Here is a 22,547-nt window from a genome sequence, read left to right on the forward strand (position 1 = left end):
CTCGCCCTCACTGCTCCCCACGGGGTGGCCGGCGCCTCGCCGCGTCGAGACCGCCGCCGGCGTGTGAATGTGTGTGTGTGAACTGTTGTAAGTCGCTTCGGATAAAAGCGTCTGCTGAATGCCCTGAACATGAATGCAAATGTGTTTCCACCCAGCCTGAATACCAGAAGAAAGGGTAAAGTTCTGTGTTTGATCCCCGATGTCTACGGCCTACCTGTAGGGCTTCCTGGAGCGAAACACCCCCTTGCTGCTCCTTAATGACATGAATCGAACGGAATTGCCCTGGTTGAATAGAGTCGGTACTCAATAGTACAAAGGACTGCCCACGCACTGGTTTTGATAAAAGAAGTGTTCCAGGAGCTGCCCTGTGTTGCACTCTCAAACATGCCCAGTTTGGAGCCCCTCTGCAGGCAGAGATAGGTTGCGTCACAGGGCGTCCTGGTGGTTAAGGAACCGATGAGCATGTTGGAGTTTGCCAGGGGCTCCGTACAAAATATGTTCCCTCGCCGGTCTCCAAATCCTTTGCTGTGTGGAATAGTTTATTTCCTTTTTTATCCCCGGAAAAGACAGGATTTATTCATATCGTCAACTAACAGCTGTGTGTGTGTGTGTGTGTGTGTGTGTGTGTGTGTGTGTGTGTGTGTGTGTGTGTGTGTGTGTGTGTGTGTGTGTGTGTGTGTGTGTGTGTGTGTGTGTGTGGGGTATGAAAGAGGTTTAACCGTTGGTTTCTGATTCTGCCTGTGAAGGAAGCTTGACGTAAGTCGACGTTGATGCTATTCCGACGTTGTTGATTCGCTCTCTCAGACATCTGACCGGCTCGCGACAAACGTGACAGTTGACTTTGAACAGGCCTTGAGTTTGGCATGGCTGTATACGAGGACTCTACCCACTTTTTTAGACAAAGAAAAGATACAATTGTGTTGCAATGTTTTGACTGAACTTATGGTTTATGACGAAAGCTAATGACATGTTTTTAATATTCCTTTGTTTTTAAGTCACGGATAGCATCCCATTTGTGAAACACTGCGTGAATGTATCCCAAAATATCAAAATGATTGATCTACATAATAACTCAGAACAGAGGAAGATCTCCCGCTTCATCTGAAGATAATGAGCCTGATTGCGCCTGCATTGCAGCTCATAACAATTCGTCAACCCCTTATTGAACATGGCTCGCTCTCTGAAACCCCCCTAACCCCCCCCCCCCCCAGTCCTACCCAGTGTAATGAACCATGTTCAGTCCGCCCCGGCCAGGGCATCGACACACTCCTGCGTGTTGGATGAGGCTAATTGCTGCGAGGGGGGGGCTGATGATTCTCAATCGTACTTGCCAATGTCTGCGGCACACGCATAGCTTTCAGTCCACGGCAGCAGTCATACTTCGTCTAGGATTATTTCCGTTGAATAACTTTTTGAAATGTTGAGTAACTAAAGACACAAGAGGTTTAAACCAGGTACTTTTTAGGATATGAAAAGCCCAATCCCGGTTACGGCTCACTTCTGTTTGAGAGTCCCTTAAAGTCTGGAGTCCCATTCAGCGAGCTTAAAGCGAAAAGTAAAACGGAAGTTTCACAACGCCGATACGACAACTCGAACGATAACGCAAACGCAAGAACAGCCGGAAGCGCCTTTTCTCCCGCGCCCCCGAGTGCAAATTTAATTTCCCTTTTGTTGAAACACCCGACACTAACCGCCGCACCCAAATGGCAAGACTCAGTCGAGCGAGAAGCCAGCGAAACTTAAATCCGTCTCCGGGTATACGCGGATTAAAGTAAAGGGATATCTAAAGGTTGAGCTGGAACACAGCAACAGGGACATGAGAGTAACGAAGAATTATTCTTTTCTGGTGTGACTCTGATTCCCGTCCGCAGGAGAAAGAGGCCCGATCGGGGAGCAGCAGTTCAGATGAAGGCATCGGGAGCCAGACCTGGATCAACTCCGATCCATCAGGTAAAGAACCGACGCAAGGCTTGGTTCTGAACCGCCGCTTCTTTGCGGCGCGTCGTTCTGTCTCTCCTTCTCAGGGCTGTCTTCCCTGCTCTGTCCACAAAGACACGAAAACCTCATGTCAAATGTGTCACATGAACGCAATGACCACGCAGACGCTGTGACGCTGTGGTGAACCTTCATGGTTCTGCGTCGGGTTTTGGTAAGCGGACCGATCACAGGCCTTTGCTGCTGCGTCGCCTCGACGGAAGGTTACCATTTTTGGGAGGCATACGTCCGGCCCTTGCGGTGGACGCAAGGAGGGTCCGCAAGGACGTAAGGGGTCTGTAATCCCCTTGCGTTGCGTGAACGTGGGACCATAATCAGCCCTTAAGGAGGCAGAAAGCCTGAGGCATGACTTGTTAAGAAGTGAAGGTGGCGCAAACAGATTGAAAAGAGGAAATTGTTTATGAAAGTAGCATCCTTGAAACGTACCTCAACAATGCCATTCATTCTTCATGCACTGCTATTACCTTTAATAAAGTACTCCCTAAGATATAATTAAAGTTTGTCAATGTGCAAATAATAGGCTTCTTAAAAAATGTGCTTGCCTTAACTGTACCGGTAATATGCAGGGCAAAGGTCATTTCTCAACGTGGAATGAAAAAACGTATGATCACACATCATAAATCTTATTGTCCTTCTTCCAAAACACACCAGAAAATTCAGATGATTCATTTTGCCTCCAGCTTCCTTGAATGCGGTCTGTTGCTTTGAACTTTACACAATGATATATATATATTTAAAAAAAAATGGTCCCTGGCTGCGGAAAGAAGAGGTATTTTCTTTGTGCAGTACTTATATTATGCATATTACTCCAGAGCAGGGGTCACCAACCTTTTTGAACCTGAAAGCTACTTCATGGGTACTTCGTCATACGAAGGGCACCCAGTTTGATACACTTCTGAAATAACAAATTTGCTCAGTTTGCCTTTAGTTCTATATTATTATTATTATTATTGATTAATGATAATCATCTATGTGAAGACACTGATCATGTTAACGATTTCTCACAATAATTATCAACAATGATTTAAAAAAGGTGGGAAAGAGTTGTTCAAGAATGAACAACCTGGTGCCCGCGGGCACCATGTTGGTGACCCCTGCTCCAGAGTAATAGGCTTTTTCGTTTGGTTTGTTTATTTTCTGACTGCGTCCTCTCTGCTGAACCTTAGCTGCTCATACAGTTAGACTGGGGGAGCGATCTTATGAATGGCAAAAAAAACATTCTGCCCCCTTGATGCATTCCTACCAGAGAGAGCAGAGCAGTGCTACCCCCCCCCCCCTCCCCCCTCCCCACTACCTGCTTGTCCTCGTCAGCCCCTCGTGACAGAGAAAGAACAAACATTGGAATCAAAGCCCTATTTGTTTTGATAATGGAGCACACGATTTCTCTCTGAAAGAGAAAATAAAATGAGAGAAATGCAATTTTGATTCCAGTGACAGCACATTTTTCTTTATTAACCCGCCGAGGCATGCTTGCGCGTGCGCACAGGCACGCACACACACACGCACACATACGCGCGCACACACGCACGCACGCGCGCGCGCCCACGCTCAGATTTTCCAGCATGGCTTGATGCTTGAAGCCACGGCGTTTACTTCTTCATAGAGAACGGAGAGCGCCGGATGGCGGGGGGCGCGGGGGTACGGGGTTCTCTGCTCTGCTTGGTTAAGCCATAGTGATTACCAATATGGAGGTCCTCGATCGATAATCAACAGGGTGGATTAGCCTTTAGATCGATTCCCCCTCGGCGACGCGGCGACACGACTGAGGCCAGATGATTGCGTCCGTCTGATCTGATTCACTGTTCAGACGCGGTTCAGAGGACCACTGCATCACGGCCCAGACTTCTAATGTCAACATTAAACTGTTATATCAGTAAGTAGAGGAGGATTGCGTCATTGCTACCACACCGTGGAAAACTGATGATGGGGAAACCGACTCTTGAGGTGGGTTGATGAAATACCTCGTCGTTATTTCGTCGGTTAACAGTAGAATAATGTCGTCGTCCCCCCCCCCGTTTCTCTGCCCTTTCCTCAACACATTTTGCGTTTCAATCTCCCCGCTCTCCCTGTGGTGAGCGTGCGTCTTTTATGAAAATGGAAAATTTTCACAAAGTTTGAATAGATTTTTTCACACTGGATTGATGTATATGTATGTTTGATGCATAAATTACAACTGGTACAAAACTCTGCAGCCCGTATCATTACTAAAACCCCCTCCATCAGTCACATAACACCTGTCCTGCAGCAACTCCATTGGCTGCCCATCAAATATCGCATCATTTACAAGATCCTGCTTCTCACTTTCAAGGCCATCAACAATCTTGCCCCTCAGTATCTCACCGAGCTCCTCCATATCAAGACACCCACCCGTTCTCTCAGATTGTCTTCCTCCATCCAGCTCACTCTCCCACCAGCTCGCCTGGTTACCATGGGGTCAAGAGCATTCAGTCGCTCAGCCCCCAACACAACATATTCACTTTCAAATCTCACCTGAAAACGTATCTATTCAGCCAAGCCTACTCCCTTTAAGTCGCATTCTTGGGACTAGAATGACCACACCGTTTTTCTCTTGTACACTGTTTAATTATGTTGTTGCTGTAGTTTTTTGTTTGCTATTATGAATGTTTGATTTTGTAAGGTGACCTTGAGTGTCAAGTAAGGCGCCCATAAATTAATTGCATTATTATTATTATTACTATGTGACAGTTCTGGTGTCGCTGTGTATATATAGGGTGCATTGTGGAGCCTTTCTGACCGTTAAACAATACCCTTCATTCCCTACCCTTTCATTTTCTCCGTGCCTGGTGGCTCGCGGAACAAGGCATGACTAATCAAGTGCCCTTCTGTGGATGATGAACATATAATGTGCCAGAAGAAATATCCGGCAGTCTCCGACTAACGGTCTCCTACATTTAAACCACTCTTAGCTTGGAAAAAGCCGCTTCCCTTAGGCGAAACATAGCCTAATCTAGCGCTAATGATGTTGTTGTTTAACCAAGGGATGTAACTGTAGACATTATTAAATGCAAATGGCTCTCTCTGTTAACTGATTATATTAGCAGGTGAGACATTTTGCCTTCCACTCGCATCAGGTAGAAGGAATTACAAATACAGCTAATTGTCAATCGGCAAATCCCCACGCATGAATTAATAAAGCCTTAATAAAATATCTAATTTTCTCTCCGCCTCGTCAGGTCTAGAGCCATTGGGTTGGAAAGCAGCCGGCCAAGTGCTTATGGCGGCACCGCGTTGCAAGCGAATATTGCTGTGCGAGTCGATAACCTTTCGGATTCATGGTGTTCATTAATATCTTAAGCCCTCTGCTGTGTCACTTCTCACCTCTCGCGCCGGGGACAATTGATTTATCCGAGCGGGAGAGAAGGGAAAAACAAATCCACGTGTGGAGTTGTTGAGTCGTGTCTTCGATGGCTGTTGGTGCTTTCAAATGATTCAGAAGCAAACACAAAAACGTGTCTGGTAACAAATTAATGAAACGTGGGGAAGATATGGACTCAAACGGAGCACGAACATAAAACAAAAGAGATCCAGCAAGGTTTAGATTTTACTTAATAGAAGTAGAAGTTATGGATATCGGATCATGTGTTATGTGAATTATTGCTTTTGTTATGAATATCGATTCCTGTCGGTGCCATTATTATTAAAATGGCTGTCTGTGTTAACGTGTGCATTTTCTAAATCAGAAAAATAATGTCAATCATATAAGTAAACAAAGCCTTAAGGGCTGGTTATTAACGCAAGGACCACTCAGAAGCTGCGACGCAGAAAAAAACCCTGTGTTTTGGGATTTAGTGAGCGGACCACTCACAGCCCTTGTTACAATTTTCCGGAGGCGCACGTCAGGCACTTGCAGTGGACGCATCGAGGGTCTTTGCAGACCTAACGCGTCTGTAAACCCTGTTGCGTTGCGCCGACGTGGAACCAATATCAGCCCTTGATCCCAGCATGGCTCACTGCATTATATGCCACACCTGTGTGTGTAGAGTTTAGATTCTCTGCCCGAGGTCGAGCCCGACCCGACCCGGGCCGGGCCCTTGATCGAGCGTTTGTGTTTTCTTTTTTGTGATTGCTTATTGGCCTAATCTGAGGAGAAATCTATGCAATAAACAGAAATATTATAGGCCTATATATATTTAGCAGAGTAGGCCTAAGTAACAAATGTGTACAAAGTTACACAAAGTAAAAAAAACGCCACACGTGTAGCTCACGTGTATCAGGGACAGAATTCATACTGTAAACCCTGTCGCGTTGCATTTACTTGGAACCATTATCAACTCTCACAATAGTACTGTATGTGAGAGAGTATAGTAGTGTATGTGACAGAGAATAGTAGTGTATGTGAGAGAGTATAGTAATGTATGTGAGAGAGTATAGTAGTGTATCCTAAACGACTGCGTCGGTTTTTCCGACGTCTCTGGTACTTCCACAACACGTAGAGACCGGCCATGGTTGAGAATGAATTGCGGTCACAAGAGGAAGCCTCTCTCAAACTTGCGTCCACGCAAACAGGCAACCAATTTTCTTTTGGTGCGAACGCAGCACAACAACATCGGTGGAGATTCAAGAGTGAAATTACGGCGCAGTATTTTGAGCGCCAGATGCTACCGCCTCTTCTATCAGCCAATCAGGAACTGAGGAATCAAACTCACTTCCGTTTCATTCAAACTCACTCACACACACACTACTATACTCTCTTTCATGAACATATGTACTCTCACACACACTTCTATATTGTCTCACATACACTACTTTACACTCTCATGCATACATGTAAGAGGAGTATGAGTGTGTGTATGAGTATACTGGTGTATATGCGAGATTATAATGGTGTGTGTAAGACCAAGTATGAATTCTGTCCCATGCGGCCCCTCATACACGTGTCTCCTCCAATCGCACACATCCCATGTTCTAAAGAAAATGTCGGTTTGAAACCGGGATCGGGCCGGGCCGGGCTCGGACAGAACGTGCACGGGCTCAGGTCGGGCCGGGCACGATTTTCTGGGCCCGATCTAAGCTCTCTGTGTGTGTGCGCCCCCCTAACCCTTCCCCCCCCGTCACCCCCAGACGTGGCGGCGGTGGGCGTCCTTGTGCGCCGGCACGTCCCCGGCGCCGTCTACCTGGAGAGCATCGGCCAGGAGGTGACCTTCATCCTGCCCTACGCGGGCGCCAAGGACGGCTCCTTCGCCACGCTCTTCAAGGACCTGGACCTGGAGATGGGCACGCTCGGCCTCACCAGCTACGGCATCTCAGACACCACCCTGGAGGAGGTAGGGTGACAAACAGAGGAGGTAGGGCTCCGACACCACCCTCGAGGATATAGGGCGACCCGTACACCACCCGAGAGCAGCGGCATCGAAATCCCCACCTTTGACTTTAGGTGGAGCGCTGGGTTGTATTCGAGAGCTTTCGATGCAAATGGTGTCTGAGGGATCAGTAAAGATGCAGGGGCGGAGCAACGCCAATGCCCCCTTTATGCATGATTATCACTACAGGAAGGCCAAGGCCACGCCCCCTTTATTCACCATAATCACTACAGGAAGGCCAGGGCCACGCCCCTTTTATTCACCATAATCACTACAGGAAGGCCCGGGCCACGCCCCCTTTATTCACCATAATCAATACAGGAAGGCCCGGGCCACGCCCCCTTTATTCACCATAATCACTACAGGAAGGCCAGGCCCACGCCCCCTTTATTCACCATAATCACTACAGGAAGGCCAGGGCCACGCCCTCTTTATTCACCATAATCACTACAGGAAGGCCAGGGCCACGCCCCCTTTTTCACCATAATCACTACAGGAAGGCCAGGGCCACGCCCCCTTTATTCACCATAATCACTACAGGAAGGCCAGGCCCAGCGGGGAAGTTTGCAACGCTGCTTATGCTCCTGTGTGTTTATTTAGCACATATTATTTTACACAAATAAACACAAAACGTCAATGGAAAACATGATGGAACGCACAAAGCGACACTTAACAATTTTAAATAACAAGAAGCTATTCTCCTATATTTTATCGGAAAACATTTATACCATATTTTTCCATTCCAATTTGTCCATAACAAAAATTATAAAATCCCACTTAAGGTTGGATGCCAACAGGTACACTTGCCTTGAGAAATCTAACATGCGATTCAGTCACTTGGCAGACACTTTAATCCAAAGCAACTCATTGATATGTCTTTGGAAACATTGAGGAGTGCGTAGGAGTCAAGCGCCTTCCTCAAGGATCCCTACAGGTCCACTCGTTCCTGCTCTTATCCTGCTCCATCTTGTCAGATTTGTTATTATTTGTCATATCTCTTCTCACCCTTCAGCCCCCGTGGCTCCCTCCTACTGGGGTCATGAACACACAACAGCTCTCAAAGTGGAGCGATGGACCGTGTACAACTGGGCTGTGCACCGTTGGCCACCAGTAAACCGCGTGTGGGTGTTTGTGTGTGTGCGTGTGTGTGTGTGTGTGTGTGTTTGTGTGCACGATTGTATGTTTGTGCGTGCACACACTTAGGTGAGTGGGTGGGTGGGTGTGTGGTGTGTGTGTGTGCGATTGTGTGTGTGTGTGCACACACTTAGGTGAATGGGTGTGTGGTGTGTATGTGTGTGCGATTGTGTGTTTGTGTGTGCACATACTTAGGTGGGTGGGTGTGTGGTGTGTGTGCGCGATTATATGTTTGTGTGTGCACATACTTAGGTGGGTGGGTGTGTGGTGTGTGTGTCCGATTATATGTTTGTGTGTGCACATACTTAGGTGGGTGGGTGGGTGTGTGGTGTGTGTGTGTGCGATTGTGTGTTTGTGTGTGCACACACTTAGGTGGGTGGGTGTGTGGTATGTATGTGTGTGTGATTGTGTGTTTGTGCGTGCACACATTTGGGTGTGTGTGTGTATGTGTGTGTAGGTGTGTGCGCTCACTTATGTCTGCGCTTGTGTGTGTGTGTGTGTGTGTGTGTGTGTGTGTGTGTGTGTGTGTGTGTGTGTGTGTGTGTGTGTGTGCATGCCTACCTGTGCACGTCTTCCTACGCTGGCCCCCCTTGCGGCCTGCCGGCTCTATTAAAAAAGGGTAGTGGTGATACACCTGAGTTCCCCTGTGAGGAGGATTACCTCATCCATCTGTGACGCCTCCCGTCGTAATCCAGTTAGGAGTCTTGGAGCTCTGAGAACCAGGCCGCGTTGACAGGCCCATCTGTACTTAGGAACGGAGCCTGCTAAATGTGGTGGAGGTGTCGTTTTCGTTCGCAGCGAGGCAGGCCTGAACGTTGACAGATATAACTGTTGCTTGAGGGAATGTGATGTTTTCATTCCGGCAGATTTTCCTGAAAGTGGCCGAGGACACTGGAGTCGATGTGGAAACACAAGGTAGGACACTTCTCTTGAATGTTATGTGGTTGCTTTTTTGAATTGCTATACTCTTTGGCAGAGGTCTTCAACAGGGGGTCCGCGGAGGTACTGCAGGGGGGTCGCGAAAGTTTTTGATTGATTAAACAAATTATACATATTCCCCCGCAATTTTTTCCACAAATTGAAATGTCTTTAAATGCACATTAACATGAATCCAACACACTAGCCACGTTTACATGGACACTTTTGATCCGATTTCTAATCAGAATAGATCTATTCCTATCATGCGATCCGAAGGGCATTTACAAAAGTGGTAAGCGTACGTTCGTATGTCTCTCACGCACACCTGACACATCAGGACTGGCTGCGACATTTTTATGTATTTGGTTTTAATGAAAGCCCAGCAGGAGAGAGCTTTTCTCTGCCTGCTCCTTCAATGAAGAAGAAGGACAGCACAGCGACTCGTCCGGTCTTTATATCTACCCCCTCCTCCGCCGCAAAACCATGCGTATTTGGATGAGAGTGCCCAGCCAATACAGTTGGGAGAGAGAGAGTGCTGTTATGTAAGGGATAATGTACAGAACGCCGGCCATCATCGGGAAAATAAGCGATCAGCAGAGAAATAGTCCACCAAAGACGTTGGCGTCGCTTAGCAACCGGACACGCTGGGGTTGACAAGTTAACAGACTATTGCGGAGTAATAAGAAAGACACTAACAAACATCACTAACTTTAGTTTCCACATTTATGTTTTAAAAATGTCTATTTGAATAGCTTTTATGCATGATTACATGCAATTGACAGACATTGTTGATCTTGGCAGGTATCAGTTTATTATGTTATGTTATGTTTATGAATGGCAGTGCCATGGTCACCCTACTCACTGTACCTTGCACATGTTTAAAATTAAAACATGAATATATGAACCTGTGTATTATTTGAATATCTTAGTATTAAATGCAAAATAACAAGGTACATTTATACATGGCACTATAGGACCAGTTAAATATAAAATATAATTTTATACAATATGTAAGTAGGGGGTCCCTGCTCCATCTCTCCATCAGTTTGGGGGTCCTTGGCCTGGAAAATGTTGAAGACCCCTGCTCAATGGGTTTTTCTCTCGCCCATGTCCAATATTTTTCCTGAAAGAATCTGAAAAGAGTTGCACCTTGTTGAAAAGCAATTGGATACAATTTGCCCAAACTGAACGAATTGGGTTGTATTCATAAAAATAGTAATTATTTGGATAATGAGTTTCTGTCCTCACACAGAAAAAGATGAACAGAACAATTCAAACGGAAATGGCGCCATCCGAAGGGATTCTGAAAAGGCCTCTGGCAAGTATAGAATGACTATATTTGAATATAAATGATTAACTTACAGGCCCAGTGTCCTTGTTTTAACTGAACTTTGACAGCTTTGTTTTTTAATCAACGTTTGTCTATTTTTGCTCTTGCAGATTTAAAGGGACACACCACTAATAAAGTTGAAGGTATGTATTTCTTTAAGGTTTTGTGTTGAATGTTTGTTTAGAACGAATTTGTTCTTTAACTTGTTTTACAGTTGCTGCGAAGGACAGCCTTCAGAAGTTAGTTTCTGGTTCATTTTCATTTTCCAGTGTCTATTGTGTCCTTTTATTAAGCTTTTGTAGGTTGAATTGATTTCCCTTTGACAAGGAGTGTTTAAGAAGTGTAACAAAAAACATTTACCTAACGTACCTCAAAGGAAGGACATTGAAAGACAGAATAAATACATTTAATTCAACACGATCTTGCGCATCAAACTTTCAAAAGTGTTCAAGAATATCCCTTCAAGAAAAACTTCTTTAAGCCTGGACCCTATTTTCGGATAATTCTTGTTGTGTTAGGGACTAAATCCCCCCTGGTACTACTTTGTCATATTTTGTGGAAATGATCTTTACATCCTGAATGCAACCCATGAATAACTAGCTTGCTAGCTTTAGCATCAGGTCTACCTAGCATTTTCAAAAACTCAGGTTATGCTCAATGAAAGCAGCGGGCACGCAGGTAGTTAGGTAGACAGAGTGACAGCGAGGTAGGTAGGTAGACAGAGAGACAGACAGGCAAGCCATCCAATCACTTTCATCCGGGCCAGACGAAACGATAAGACGGGCTCAGCGACAGCCACGGTTACCGGATTCCCTTCCTTTTTTCAGAGCATTTGATTCATGGATCGCTGTCAGCATGTCAAGATAATTCCCACAAATATGACAAACATGAATAACCGGCCTCCTTCCCCGGCTCCAACGCAAGCGGAGATAACGCGGGATGCGTGAACGGGGAAGAGAAACCCACCCGCACCTGCTCGGCGGTCGCAGCACCCCATTGGCCACGTCCCTCTCATGTTTTTAACCCATGTGTGCATGACAAACGACACAACTCCTCCCCCCCGCCTTTCAACCCTCTCCCGCTTCCCGCCTCATCCCAGATCCAAAGATGGCCGGCGTTCCGGACGGGAAGGGGTCGGCGGTGGTCAGGGGCTCGGAGCTCATCCGGAGGCAGTTCCTGGCGCTGTTCGTCAAGCGCTTCCACCACGCGCGTCGCAGCCGCAAGGGACTCATTGCGCAGGTAATGGCCTCTGACAGGGCCCTGTCACCGTGAGGGATCACAGGGGCCACGCCACGCCAGGCGACGCCCAGCCCGACGCCAAAGGGGAGGGGGGGGCGGGGGGGGAGGAGGATGGATTAGGTTTGTGTTTTAGCGTGCTGCGTGACGGTTTCAACGTGTCATGGTGGGTAGCTACGGGCGTGTTAGCATGTTGAGCGGTTGCATGTCGCTACACTTATGGGTTAGATGGGGGCGGGGGGGCGATGATGGATTAGGTTTTTCATAAGCGCCTAGCTTATAGAGTTGGGGGGAGTTGGGGCGCTACGGATGTATTAGCATGTTGAGCATTAGCATGTCGCTAGGATTATGGGTTGGATGGGGACAGGGGGCGAGGATGGATTAGGTTTCTGTTTTAGAGGGATGCGCATGCGTGTTGGTTTCAGCGTGTCACGGTGGGAAGTTGGGGAGCTACGGACATATTAGCATGTTGAGCATGAGAATGTCGCTGCAATTATGGGCAGGGAATGGGAGTCAAATTCCCGCCATAATGTTGGATAAATCTGTAGGATAATGGTGCTGTTTTGACACGTTGAGGTGTGTTGGTCTAGTTATTCTTTACATTTGTGGCATAATTTTTACTTTTTGAATGACATAAATTGTTTATGTGTGGAATTGTCATTTTTCACAAATAGGAATGTACATCACAACGCAGTACTACACACTCATAGATCGTGTTATACAACTACAAAACTTTATTTACATTTAACAGATAAACAGAAACAATAGCATGATTTTGACTCTTTGACCCCTACTTGTGTCGTTGCACAGCATGAAAGCCTTCTGGTTTGAACCAGAGTTCATTTGGTGTGCGTAATTGTCAGTTGAAGTGAAGCAGAGCATTTTTCAGTGTATGCTAATGATGTGTTTTCATTAGCTTTGTATTCGAAGTGATCACATAACAATTACAACGGTGGCAGGTTGCTATTAGCCTATTAAGTGTACGTCCAAATTATTTTGTTGCTCATAAACATTTTAATTAGAACGGTCCAAACCAATCACCAGAATTAATTTAAATGAGTCCAAATCAATATCCCAGCGCGTTTTCCAAGGTACCTCGCAAATTTATTTCATTTATTCCTGTGATTTTTGTGGCAGCACTTCAGCTTTAATTGGTTGTTAATTGACACTCACACATCTGTGTTTCACGTGCGTAGGTAAATATAATGAGAAGCAGTCAGTATTGACAGGTGACCGAGCATTGCTCTGATCATATTAGAAAAGTTTTGAAAGGGGCTGACCTTTCCTGTGTGTGTGTGTGTGTGTGTGTGTGTGTGTGTGTGTGTGTGTGTGTGTGTGTGTGTGTGTGTGTGTGTGTGTGTGTGTGTGTGTGTGTGTGTGTGTGTGTGCGCTTGCGCGCGTGTGTTTGCATCTAGGTTTTAATTTTTGTGTGTTGGGTATCACATTCACGTGTGTGCATGTTTGTTTGCACATCTGTGTGTGCATCTACATGTTCATGTGTTGGCTATTGCATTCATGCATGTGTGTGTATCTATGCGTTCATATATATGTGTTTGTGCACATCCCCGTGTGTGTGTGTGCGTGTATCTGCCGCTGTGCAGGCGTACCTTCCTCCTTTGCGCCCCTCAGCATCCCTCAGCCCTGACAAAACGCCGTCCTCTACAGGTGTCAACTGCTCATTGTGGGCCGGCATAATGGCCCAGTGGCTCCGACTGAGCCACTCCACCACTAAGGACACACACAATGGATCTCCAGCAGGGAACTCAAACCGGGGGGATCCCCCCCCCCCCCCCCCCGTCCAACAAGCTGACCCGGGCAGATGGAGAAAACGGGGCTTCTTGTCGAAGGCGGACCCCCCCCCCCGCTAAGATCCACAGTTTTTGGCATTCAGACACTGTGTGATTTTAGATGCGTTGAAGGAATTCTACAGACTAAAACCCTTTTGGCGTCGTTGTAAAATGTCTATGGGCGATGCGCAAGGTCCTGTTTGACAAATTTTTGTCACTGTACCGAGGGTAAACTGCAGTGCTTACTATGGGCTTCACTCTGAGAGTCTGCCTTAAAATAGCTTTAGGGTCGACCGTATCTATCAGATATGGGGTTCATTCTCATAACATGACAACCCAGGTGGTCGTTCTGAGAATCCTAGCGCATCACATCTTTCCCAACGTTCCTACGGCGAGAAATCAGTAATTCCGTAAGAGGACGCGCACATTTTTACATTTTCTGACGGGGCCAGCTGCCTCGTACACCCAGGATGCACTTCGGCCCGGCGGGGTTGGGGCGTGGCCATGATCTCGGTAGAGCTGGCGTGGCGGAGCCTTGTTGGAAGAGGACCCTGCCTGCTCGTCGTCAGTAACCCAGGCAAGTGGGTCTATTCTGGGGGCAGGGAGCCCAGGTTTGGAGGATGTATCCAGGTTTCGACACGAGGTCCAACACCGGTCTGGCAGAACATAAACATGCTGGCTTCGGCAATAGATGCACACCGATATTTACAACAATTATCTGGCTTTTCTTTTTGCGGTTCAGGGCTTTGAGTTCTCCCCTAAAGCGATCCTAATCGTCCAGCACTGTTAAAATGCGTTTTGCTTTGTTGTACTTCTTAACTGGTATATTTCTGTTACTATTACTGTACAACCAAGGACAGTGGCTTCCATGGGTCTGACAGAAGCAAGAGCAACAAGGGCAGAGATACATTTAATTTTAATTACACAGCCTCGAATGGGGTCATCTAATATGTGTATGGATAAAATTATCTATTCCACCTCCCAACTAAATCGAATTCACTTGATGTCAGACTGAATAACACTCTTTTACTCTTTTATACACTGTTCGTATTTATGGTTTATTATTAAAGCCGCCGAAGTCGAGGACGCGATAAACTCGAGCATTGTTCATGAGAGTACTTTGGCTTTGTGGACATAATTACTTTTCCCTTCTTGTTTTGGGTGTTTGCCACTCTCACACAAAAGGAGGAATTTCCAGCTGTCACCTGCAGTTACTGCCTGGAGAGAGAGAGGGTAAAGAGGGAGAGAGGGAGAGAAACAGAAGGAGAGGGAAAGGGAGAGCCGGGGCTTGTCTAAAGGGCTGGCATGTGATGCCCCCCTTAGCGCCATTGGGCTAGAGTCATGTCATTCCGACGATGCCCATTGCCATTTGATCAGATTTGCGGTTCGATGTTTTTTTAAGGGAGAATTTTGTGGAAAAAAGGGTCAGATTCAGTCTTTACGTAAAGAATATGTCAGACACAAATGCAATGCAGGTTCAGAACCATTAGTCAGGCAGCCATGGCCCTGCCAGCAAAGGTGAGAACCGGCCTTAGAGGGCAAGTGAGGGCTACCCCAGCAGACGTCTATCTGCAGCAACAGGTGACCATCAGAACATGAGCCTATCATGCGTTCACTGCCTGTTCACAGCAAGTTCACCAGATAGCACTTCCCAATTTGAACCTACTGACCATAGTGCCGATTCATGTTCTAGATGTACACAGTCATGAAAGCTCCCACCAAACCTCTTAGGGAGAAGAGGCACGGCCTCAGAGGTGACTTCACAGCAGTGGGTTCAGGTTCAGAGGGAGACGGGGACAGAGAGCATCATCCGGATCAGAATTTGCTACTCCTCATGGACCACAAGATGTGTTGACCAATGCAATCGTCCAGTGTTATCGACCATTTCACTAATAACGCTGTTGATTATCAAGAAACGGAGACTAATCATCAGTGGATTTATAATTGTCGATTTTTCATTGAAGATTTCTCACTTGAAGATGTTCCCTAGGAAACGAGTACGAAGGACGAGCTTCGTACTGGGCCCGTTGTTTTACATGCAGACTTTATTCACTCCCCTCCGCTCCTCAATCAGCCTTCGCCTCACTCTGCTTTTGAAAAGGCACTATATATGGCACGTGGCTTTGCGATGCATCACGGATCTGAGCGCCGTGGAAATGCCATGCTGGCAAGGTCTCAACGCAAGCAAGAGGCTGTGGGAAACACATCTCTGATTAAATCAATGGAGAGACACTGCAAGGGAATATATATCACAGAGATATATAGAGAACTATATCGAAAAAAAAAAACGTGGCAGATGTTCCCCTTCTCACAGCTATCCTCAAAGTACCCCCAAAGGAGGGCATCGTGAGTCAGAAGGATTTCTGTCAATAGCGGGATAACTCTCTGCCATTATTGGTACAAAGAGCTGAACATGACCTGAGAGTGATGTGTGAAATGTCCCATGGAAAGGCTCCATACACAAGTCATCCTGCACTCAGATAAATCCTTGAGTGTTTGGTGGAAAGCAAGGCATTCAGTGTTTGAATTAAAGAAAATCAACACATTTCACCGATCCTGCGATATTGTTAAAAAATAATTAGAGAAGCTCATCATTTAGACGCCTCGGGCCTAAAAGAGAATATCATGAGTCGTGTGGATGGATATGATTGGTTTCTGGAGTACAAAAGCAATCTTGTAGATCAGAGATATGACAGGGAGTGTCCGTAATGAGCAGGAAAAAATATACAGTTGTTTCTTCACGCATGAAGGCATTCACGAAAAACAGGCATTTCGATGTGCGCTACAAAGCACATCGCCTTCAACTCGGCGCCTGTCGATACTGTCAAGTCCGTCCCCGAGGCGTTACGTTCCCTCTCTGAGCTTCAGAAGCTCTCTTCATGTCGAGGTTGTCCATTCACCACTAATGGCTCGAAGTTCAGCGAGAATCGTGCCGAGGTCACCACGGAGATCTTCAGAGGCTTAGCGGCACAAGACGGCAGCGCTTTGGGGCACTTTGCCTGCCGTGATATGACGGACAGACGCACCTGTGTCCTTGGAGATACCGCTCATGGGAGGAACTCGGGACAGGTCCGTAGAGGCACTGGGGGCAGACTCGGCCCCCAAATTGACTGAGCTTTCACCACTGTGCAAAGTGCCGGGCGACACCGATGCTTCTGTGTGATGTGCTTCAATCACCGCCACTCGACCCGGTGCGACCCTCGCAGCTTACCAGAGCACTCCAGGACACATGTCAGAATTACAGAGAGGAGTCGTATTTCTATGAGCGCTGGAGAGAAGCATTGAAAGAGGAGGCTCTGTAATAGCATCCGCGGTCGACTGGTGGAGGAGAGGACTGAGATGACAAAGAACATATTCTACCAAATCCTTGACTCCATGATTGGGGATTTTCGGAAACACTCATCCAAGCCCGAATTCAAGCACTCGATCCCAGCAGCAACAGCTTTGTAGAATAGTCAACTCTTTGTTTGGTTCTCAGCGATCAACGAGAAGGAACTTAGATGATCTGAGGCAGGAGCTGCATCGAGCCGAAAGGTTTCATGGAGTAAAAGAAAAGAAGGAACGCGAAGGCTGACCGGCCTGTCGGGAGTTCACAGTGTTTCTGGAGCCTTTGAAAGACGTGTTCCATGAACTCCTCTGGTCGAGCAAAATTGCTGTTGCAATTTTCACTAAGCGCGCTGCCTTTGGCTTTTTCCATCCTGAATTGATCAGAAATCATCTAGGAATAACCAGGGATGATGGACGATAGCACCCCGACATTGACGGGTTTACTCCAGGATTGAGTTGCCAGCACAAAGAACACAACGTTTCTGAGGCATAGTGTGGCCGTCTCTGTCAGACTCTGCAGTTAACCCACATGGACTGACAAAGTTTAAGCACAGATCATGGGGTTTAGAGAAGAGGCATGCACATGCATGCATGCACGCAAGCACGCACGCACGCGAACACACACACACACACACACACACACACACACACACACACACACACACACACACACACACACACACACACACACACACACACACACACACACACTCTCTTTGCATTGTTGATCTTGAAAAGATCACATGAACGTTAACTGAGCAATGAATGCCTATGTGATGTTTTTTATATAGTACAACAAAAGACTGTGTTGTCCTATCCATGCAAAACAGTGAGTATGTACAACAGATTGTCATGTTCTTGCGCAGTGCCACCCTTCATGTATTTCCACCTGCATCAGGCCACAGGGCACACAGAGTGTCTGGAAAAGCAGACCCACGTTTTCTGAGCCAATTTTCCAAGCTGTATTTATTTGCTAGAAATTGTCTGATTTCCCACGGGCCCCCCCTGACTTGTTCTTGGTATAGTTCCCCCGTCCCCGTCCCCCTTATCCCCGTCCCCCTGTGCCGCCTCATTTAAAAAAATCCTGGAATCAGCCCTGAGTGAATGAGGGACAGTGAGAGGAGAGGGGAAGATTGAGAGGGGATGAGGGAGAGAGAGGGGAAAAGGGGGAGAGAGGGGAAGAGGGAGAGGAGAAGAGGGAGAGAGAGGGGAAGAGGGAGATAAAGGGGAAGAGGGAGAGGAGAAGAGGGAGAGAGAGGGGAAGAGGGAGAGGAGAAGAGGGAGAGAGAGGGGAAGAGGGAGAGGAGAGGAGGGAGAGAGAGGGGAAGAGGGAGAGGAAGAGGGAGAGGAGAAAAGGGAGAGAGGGGACGAGGGAGAGAGAGGGGAAGAGAGAGAGAGAAAGGGGAAGAGAGATGGGAAGATGGAGAGAGAGCAGAGGCAACGATGGATGGGGGAAGAGTGAGAGAAAGGGGAAGAGAGAGAGAGGGGAAGAGGGAGAGAGAGGAAGAGGGAGAGAGAGGGGAAGAGGGAGAGAGGAAGAGGGAGAGAGAGGGGAAGAGGGAGAGAGAGGGAGAGAGGGGAAGAGAGAGGAGAAGAGGGAGAGAGGGGAAGAGAGAGGGGATGAGAGAGAGAGGGGAAGATGGAGAGAGAGCAGAGGCAACGATGGAGAGGGGAAGAGGGAGAGAGAGGGTAAGAGAGAGAGGAGAAGAGGAGACAGAGGGGAAGAGGGAGAGAGAGGGAAAAAGAGAGGGTTCAATATTGATAGTGTGAAGTGTAAAGGAAATTAGAGTGAGAGAGGGGAGGGGTAAGAGAAAGACAGGGAGAGATGGAGAGAGATGAGGCAGAGGGCTCAGAGGCTGTCTGTGTGCGTCAGAGTGTGTGTTTAGGCTCCTGTGTCTCATCACTGCGTCTTTATCCTTCTGCCAAACTTGTTTTCATTCCCACTTCCTCTTTGCGGCAAATGTAGAATTTGACCATTTTGGTGGTCTGCGAATCTGCCCTCTCCCTTTTGAAATTTCGGCACCCGCAATTATCTAGAGTCTAGACAAACCAGCCCCCTGGCACACACACACGCACGCACGCGCACACAGACACACACACGGGCCCATCTACAACAAGCTAGTGATATTTTGGTGCGCATTCCAACACCTGACCTTTTTTATTGTCCCTCTTTGTCTGCTCTGACAAGTAAGAGGCCGTTTTGACGGATAAATGTGTGTGTGTGTGTGTGCATGCACGTTTGTGTGTGTGTGTGTGTGCGCGCGTGTGTGTGTGCGTGTGTGTGTGTATGTGTGTGTGCATACACTTGGGTGTGTGTGTGTGTTTGTGTGTTGTGGCAACCCGGCCTGGGCCAATTAAGGACATTGAGAGCACCTGAGGAACAAGTGGAGAAGCAGGGCTTAAATAGCCCGCTTCTCCACTCATTCGGGGCTCACCCAGCCCTGGAGCTCCAGCACGGAGAGACCGGTCCTCGTGGGTGACGGGATTCCACCCACGACGGAGGGGACCGTTGATTCCTCCCCAGGTTTATGTTATTTGTATTTTGGAGAGACTTTTATGTTCTGCAATTAAACATGCCTTTTTGTGGCTTTTCACCAACGAAATGGTGTCCTGTTTGGGAGGAGTTGGTGCGCTCAACGTGGCGGGTTGCCACATATGGTGGAGAATGCAGGCAACTCGACCGAGCTACGGGCCACTTTGGGTGGGAGCGCCCACCTCAAGCCAACCCCAAACCGGAGCCGACGCAGCCGGAGCCGACGCAGCCGGGGCCGACGCAGCCGGAGCCGACGCAGCAGAGACGACGCCGCCAGAGACGATGCCGCCAGAGACGAAACGCCGCCAGAGACGACGCCGCCAGAGACGACGCAGCCCGAGACGAGGCTGCGGGAGACGAGGCCGCGGGAGACGAGGCCGCGGGAGACGAGGCCGCGGGAGACGAGGCCGCTGAGACGAGACTGCGGGAGACTAGGCCCGAAACGAGCCACGCCGGCAGCAGAAGCAGCCATGCTGCGCGCCGGACCACTGCCACCTCCGAAAGGCCACCCGAGGCTTCAGCAAAGGGTGGAGGAGTGTGGCAACCCGGCCTGGGCCAATTAAGGACATTGAGAGCACCTGAGGAACAAGTGGAGAAGCAGGGCTTAAATAGCCCGCTTCTCCACTCATTCGGGGCTCACCCAGCCCTGGAGCTCCAGCACGGAGAGACCGGTCCTCGTGGGTGACGGGATTCCACCCACAACGGAGGGGACCGTTGATTCCTCCCCAGGTTTATGTTATTTGTATTTTGGAGAGACTTTTATGTTCTGCAATTAAACATGCCTTTTTGTGGCTTTTCACCAACGAAATGGTGTCCTGTTTGGGAGGAGTTGGTGCGCTCAACGTGGCGGGTTGCCACACACCCCCATCCTCAGCAGCAAGCCGGGGGTTCCTCCTGTTAGCCCTAGGCAGGCGTCCCTTCGGGACAGTGCGTCTGCGTTACCGTGGGCCCTTCCGGGTCGATGGACCACCTGGAAGCGGTAGTCTTGTAGGGCCAGGAACCAGCGCGTCACCCTGGCGTTGGTGTCCTTGGCCGTTGCCATCCACTTTAGGGGGGCGTGGTCGGTGACCAGGCTAAAGTTCCGACCGAGGAGGTAGTAACGGAGCTTTTCTAGGGTCCACTTGATTGCCAGCGCCTCCTTTTCCACCGTTGAGTATGCCCTTTCGCTGGCCAGGAGCTTCCGGCTGATGAAGGTCACCGGATGCTCCTCTCCTGACCGGACTTGAGATAGAACGGCTCCCAGCCCCACCTCAGACGCATCCGTGTGTACCACGAAGGGGAGGCTGAAGTCCGGGGTGATGAGTACGGGCTCGGTGCAGAGAGCCTGCCGTAGGTGGGAGAAGGCTTCCTCAACCTCCTCCGTCCACTTCACTCGGTCGGGTAGAGTCCTCCGGGTTAGCTCGTTGAGGGGGCTGGCCAGTGTTGCGAACGCGGGGATGAACCTCTGATAGTACCCGACTAGTCCCAGGAAGGACTTCACCTGTTTCTTGGTGGTCGGCCTGGGCCAGGTCCGGATGGCTTGCACTTTTCCGTCCTGGGGTCTCACACAGCCCCTCCCGACTTGATAGCCCAGGTAGGAGGCCTCCTCCAGGCCCAGGCGACACTTCTTGGGGTTGGCCGTGAGGCCGGCGGTTCGAAGCGCCCCAAGGACGGCTCGGAGGTGGTGGAGATGGATGGTCCAGGTGCTGCTGTGTATTACGATGTCATCTATATACGCGGCGGCGTATTCTCTGTGGGCCCGTAGGATCCGGTCCATCATCCTTTGAAAGGTTGCGGGTGCCCCATGCACCCCGAACGGGAGGACGGTGTATTGGTATAGCCCGTCTGGTGTGGCGAACGCCGTCTTCTCCCGGGACCGCTTGGTGAGGGGGACCTGCCAGTATCCCTTCGTGAGGTCTAGGGTGGATATGAACCGGGCCGGGCCCAGTTGCTCTATCAACTCGTCTACCCGTGGCATAGGGTAGGCGTCGAAGGCAGACGCTTCGTTCAGTTTGCGAAAGTCATTGCAGAACCGGTAGGTCCCGTCTGGTTTGGGTACCAGAACCACCGGGCTGGACCACGCGCTATGGGACTCCTCTATGACCCCCATCTGCAGCATGCGGGCGACCTCTGTTCTGATGACGGCGCGCCGTGCTTCCGGGATGCGGTAGGGCCGGAGGCGGACTCTGACTCCCGGTTCTGTCCGGATGTCGTGGCTGACGGTTGTGGTCCTGCCGGGTTGCTCGGAGAAGACATCCAGATGTTGGAGCACCATGTCCCGCATGTCCTGTGTCTGGCTCGGGCTCAGCAGCTCCCCCACTGGGACCTCTGGAGGGGGCAGTCGAGCGGCCAGCGTCAGGAGAGTTGGATCCCGCGGAGTGGTCAGTGGTTGCCACCGCTTCAGCAGGTTGATGTGGTACAGCTGGGTGGTCTTGCGTCTCCCCGGTTGCCGCACCCGGTAATTTACCTCGCCCACCCGGTCGATGATCTCATAGGGTCCCTGCCACTTGGCCAGGAACTTGCACTCAGAGGTCGGGATGAGGACGAGGACCTGGTCGCCTGGGTCGAAGGTGCGCAGCTGGGCCCCCCGGTTGTACACCCGAGCTTGGGCTTGCTGGGCTCGTCCAAGGTGCTCCCGGACCACGGGCCACACCTGCGCCATCCTGTCCCGCACCTGCTCCACGTGCTCGATGATGGTGCGGTGGGGGGAGGGTTGGCTCTCCCAGGCGTCCCGGGCGATGTCGAGGAGCCCTCTCGGTCGTCTCCCATAGAGTAGCTCGAACGGGGAGAAGCCGGTGGAGGCCTGGGGTACCTCCCTGATGGCGAACAGGACGTGAGGGAGTAGCTGGTCCCAGTTCTTTCCATCGACCTCCATCACCTTTTTCAGCATGCGTTTTAAGGTCTGATTAAACCTCTCTACCAGTCCGTCGGTCTGGGGGTGGTAGACGGAGGTCCGGAGGTGGCGGATCTGTAACAGACTGAGGAGG

At 49.2% G+C, this 22,547-nt stretch overlaps 1 protein-coding gene across 1 annotated transcript in view; it reads left to right on the top strand.

Moving 5' to 3' along the window:
* Positions 1 to 22,547, top strand: part of LOC132445713 (phospholipid-transporting ATPase ABCA1) — a 119,075-nt gene that overhangs the window by 40,203 nt on the left and 56,325 nt on the right. Inside the window, exons 16-21 of the mRNA XM_060035830.1 lie at positions 1,872 to 1,950; positions 7,078 to 7,280; positions 9,317 to 9,365; positions 10,621 to 10,686; positions 10,809 to 10,841; positions 11,798 to 11,937. Of these exons, the coding sequence (XP_059891813.1) occupies positions 1,872 to 1,950; positions 7,078 to 7,280; positions 9,317 to 9,365; positions 10,621 to 10,686; positions 10,809 to 10,841; positions 11,798 to 11,937 (570 nt within the window). The remainder of the gene's footprint in view (positions 1 to 1,871; positions 1,951 to 7,077; positions 7,281 to 9,316; positions 9,366 to 10,620; positions 10,687 to 10,808; positions 10,842 to 11,797; positions 11,938 to 22,547) is intronic.

Source organism: Gadus macrocephalus, chromosome 17, assembly GCF_031168955.1.
Source record: "Gadus macrocephalus chromosome 17, ASM3116895v1".
Taxonomy (NCBI): domain Eukaryota; kingdom Metazoa; phylum Chordata; class Actinopteri; order Gadiformes; family Gadidae; genus Gadus; species Gadus macrocephalus.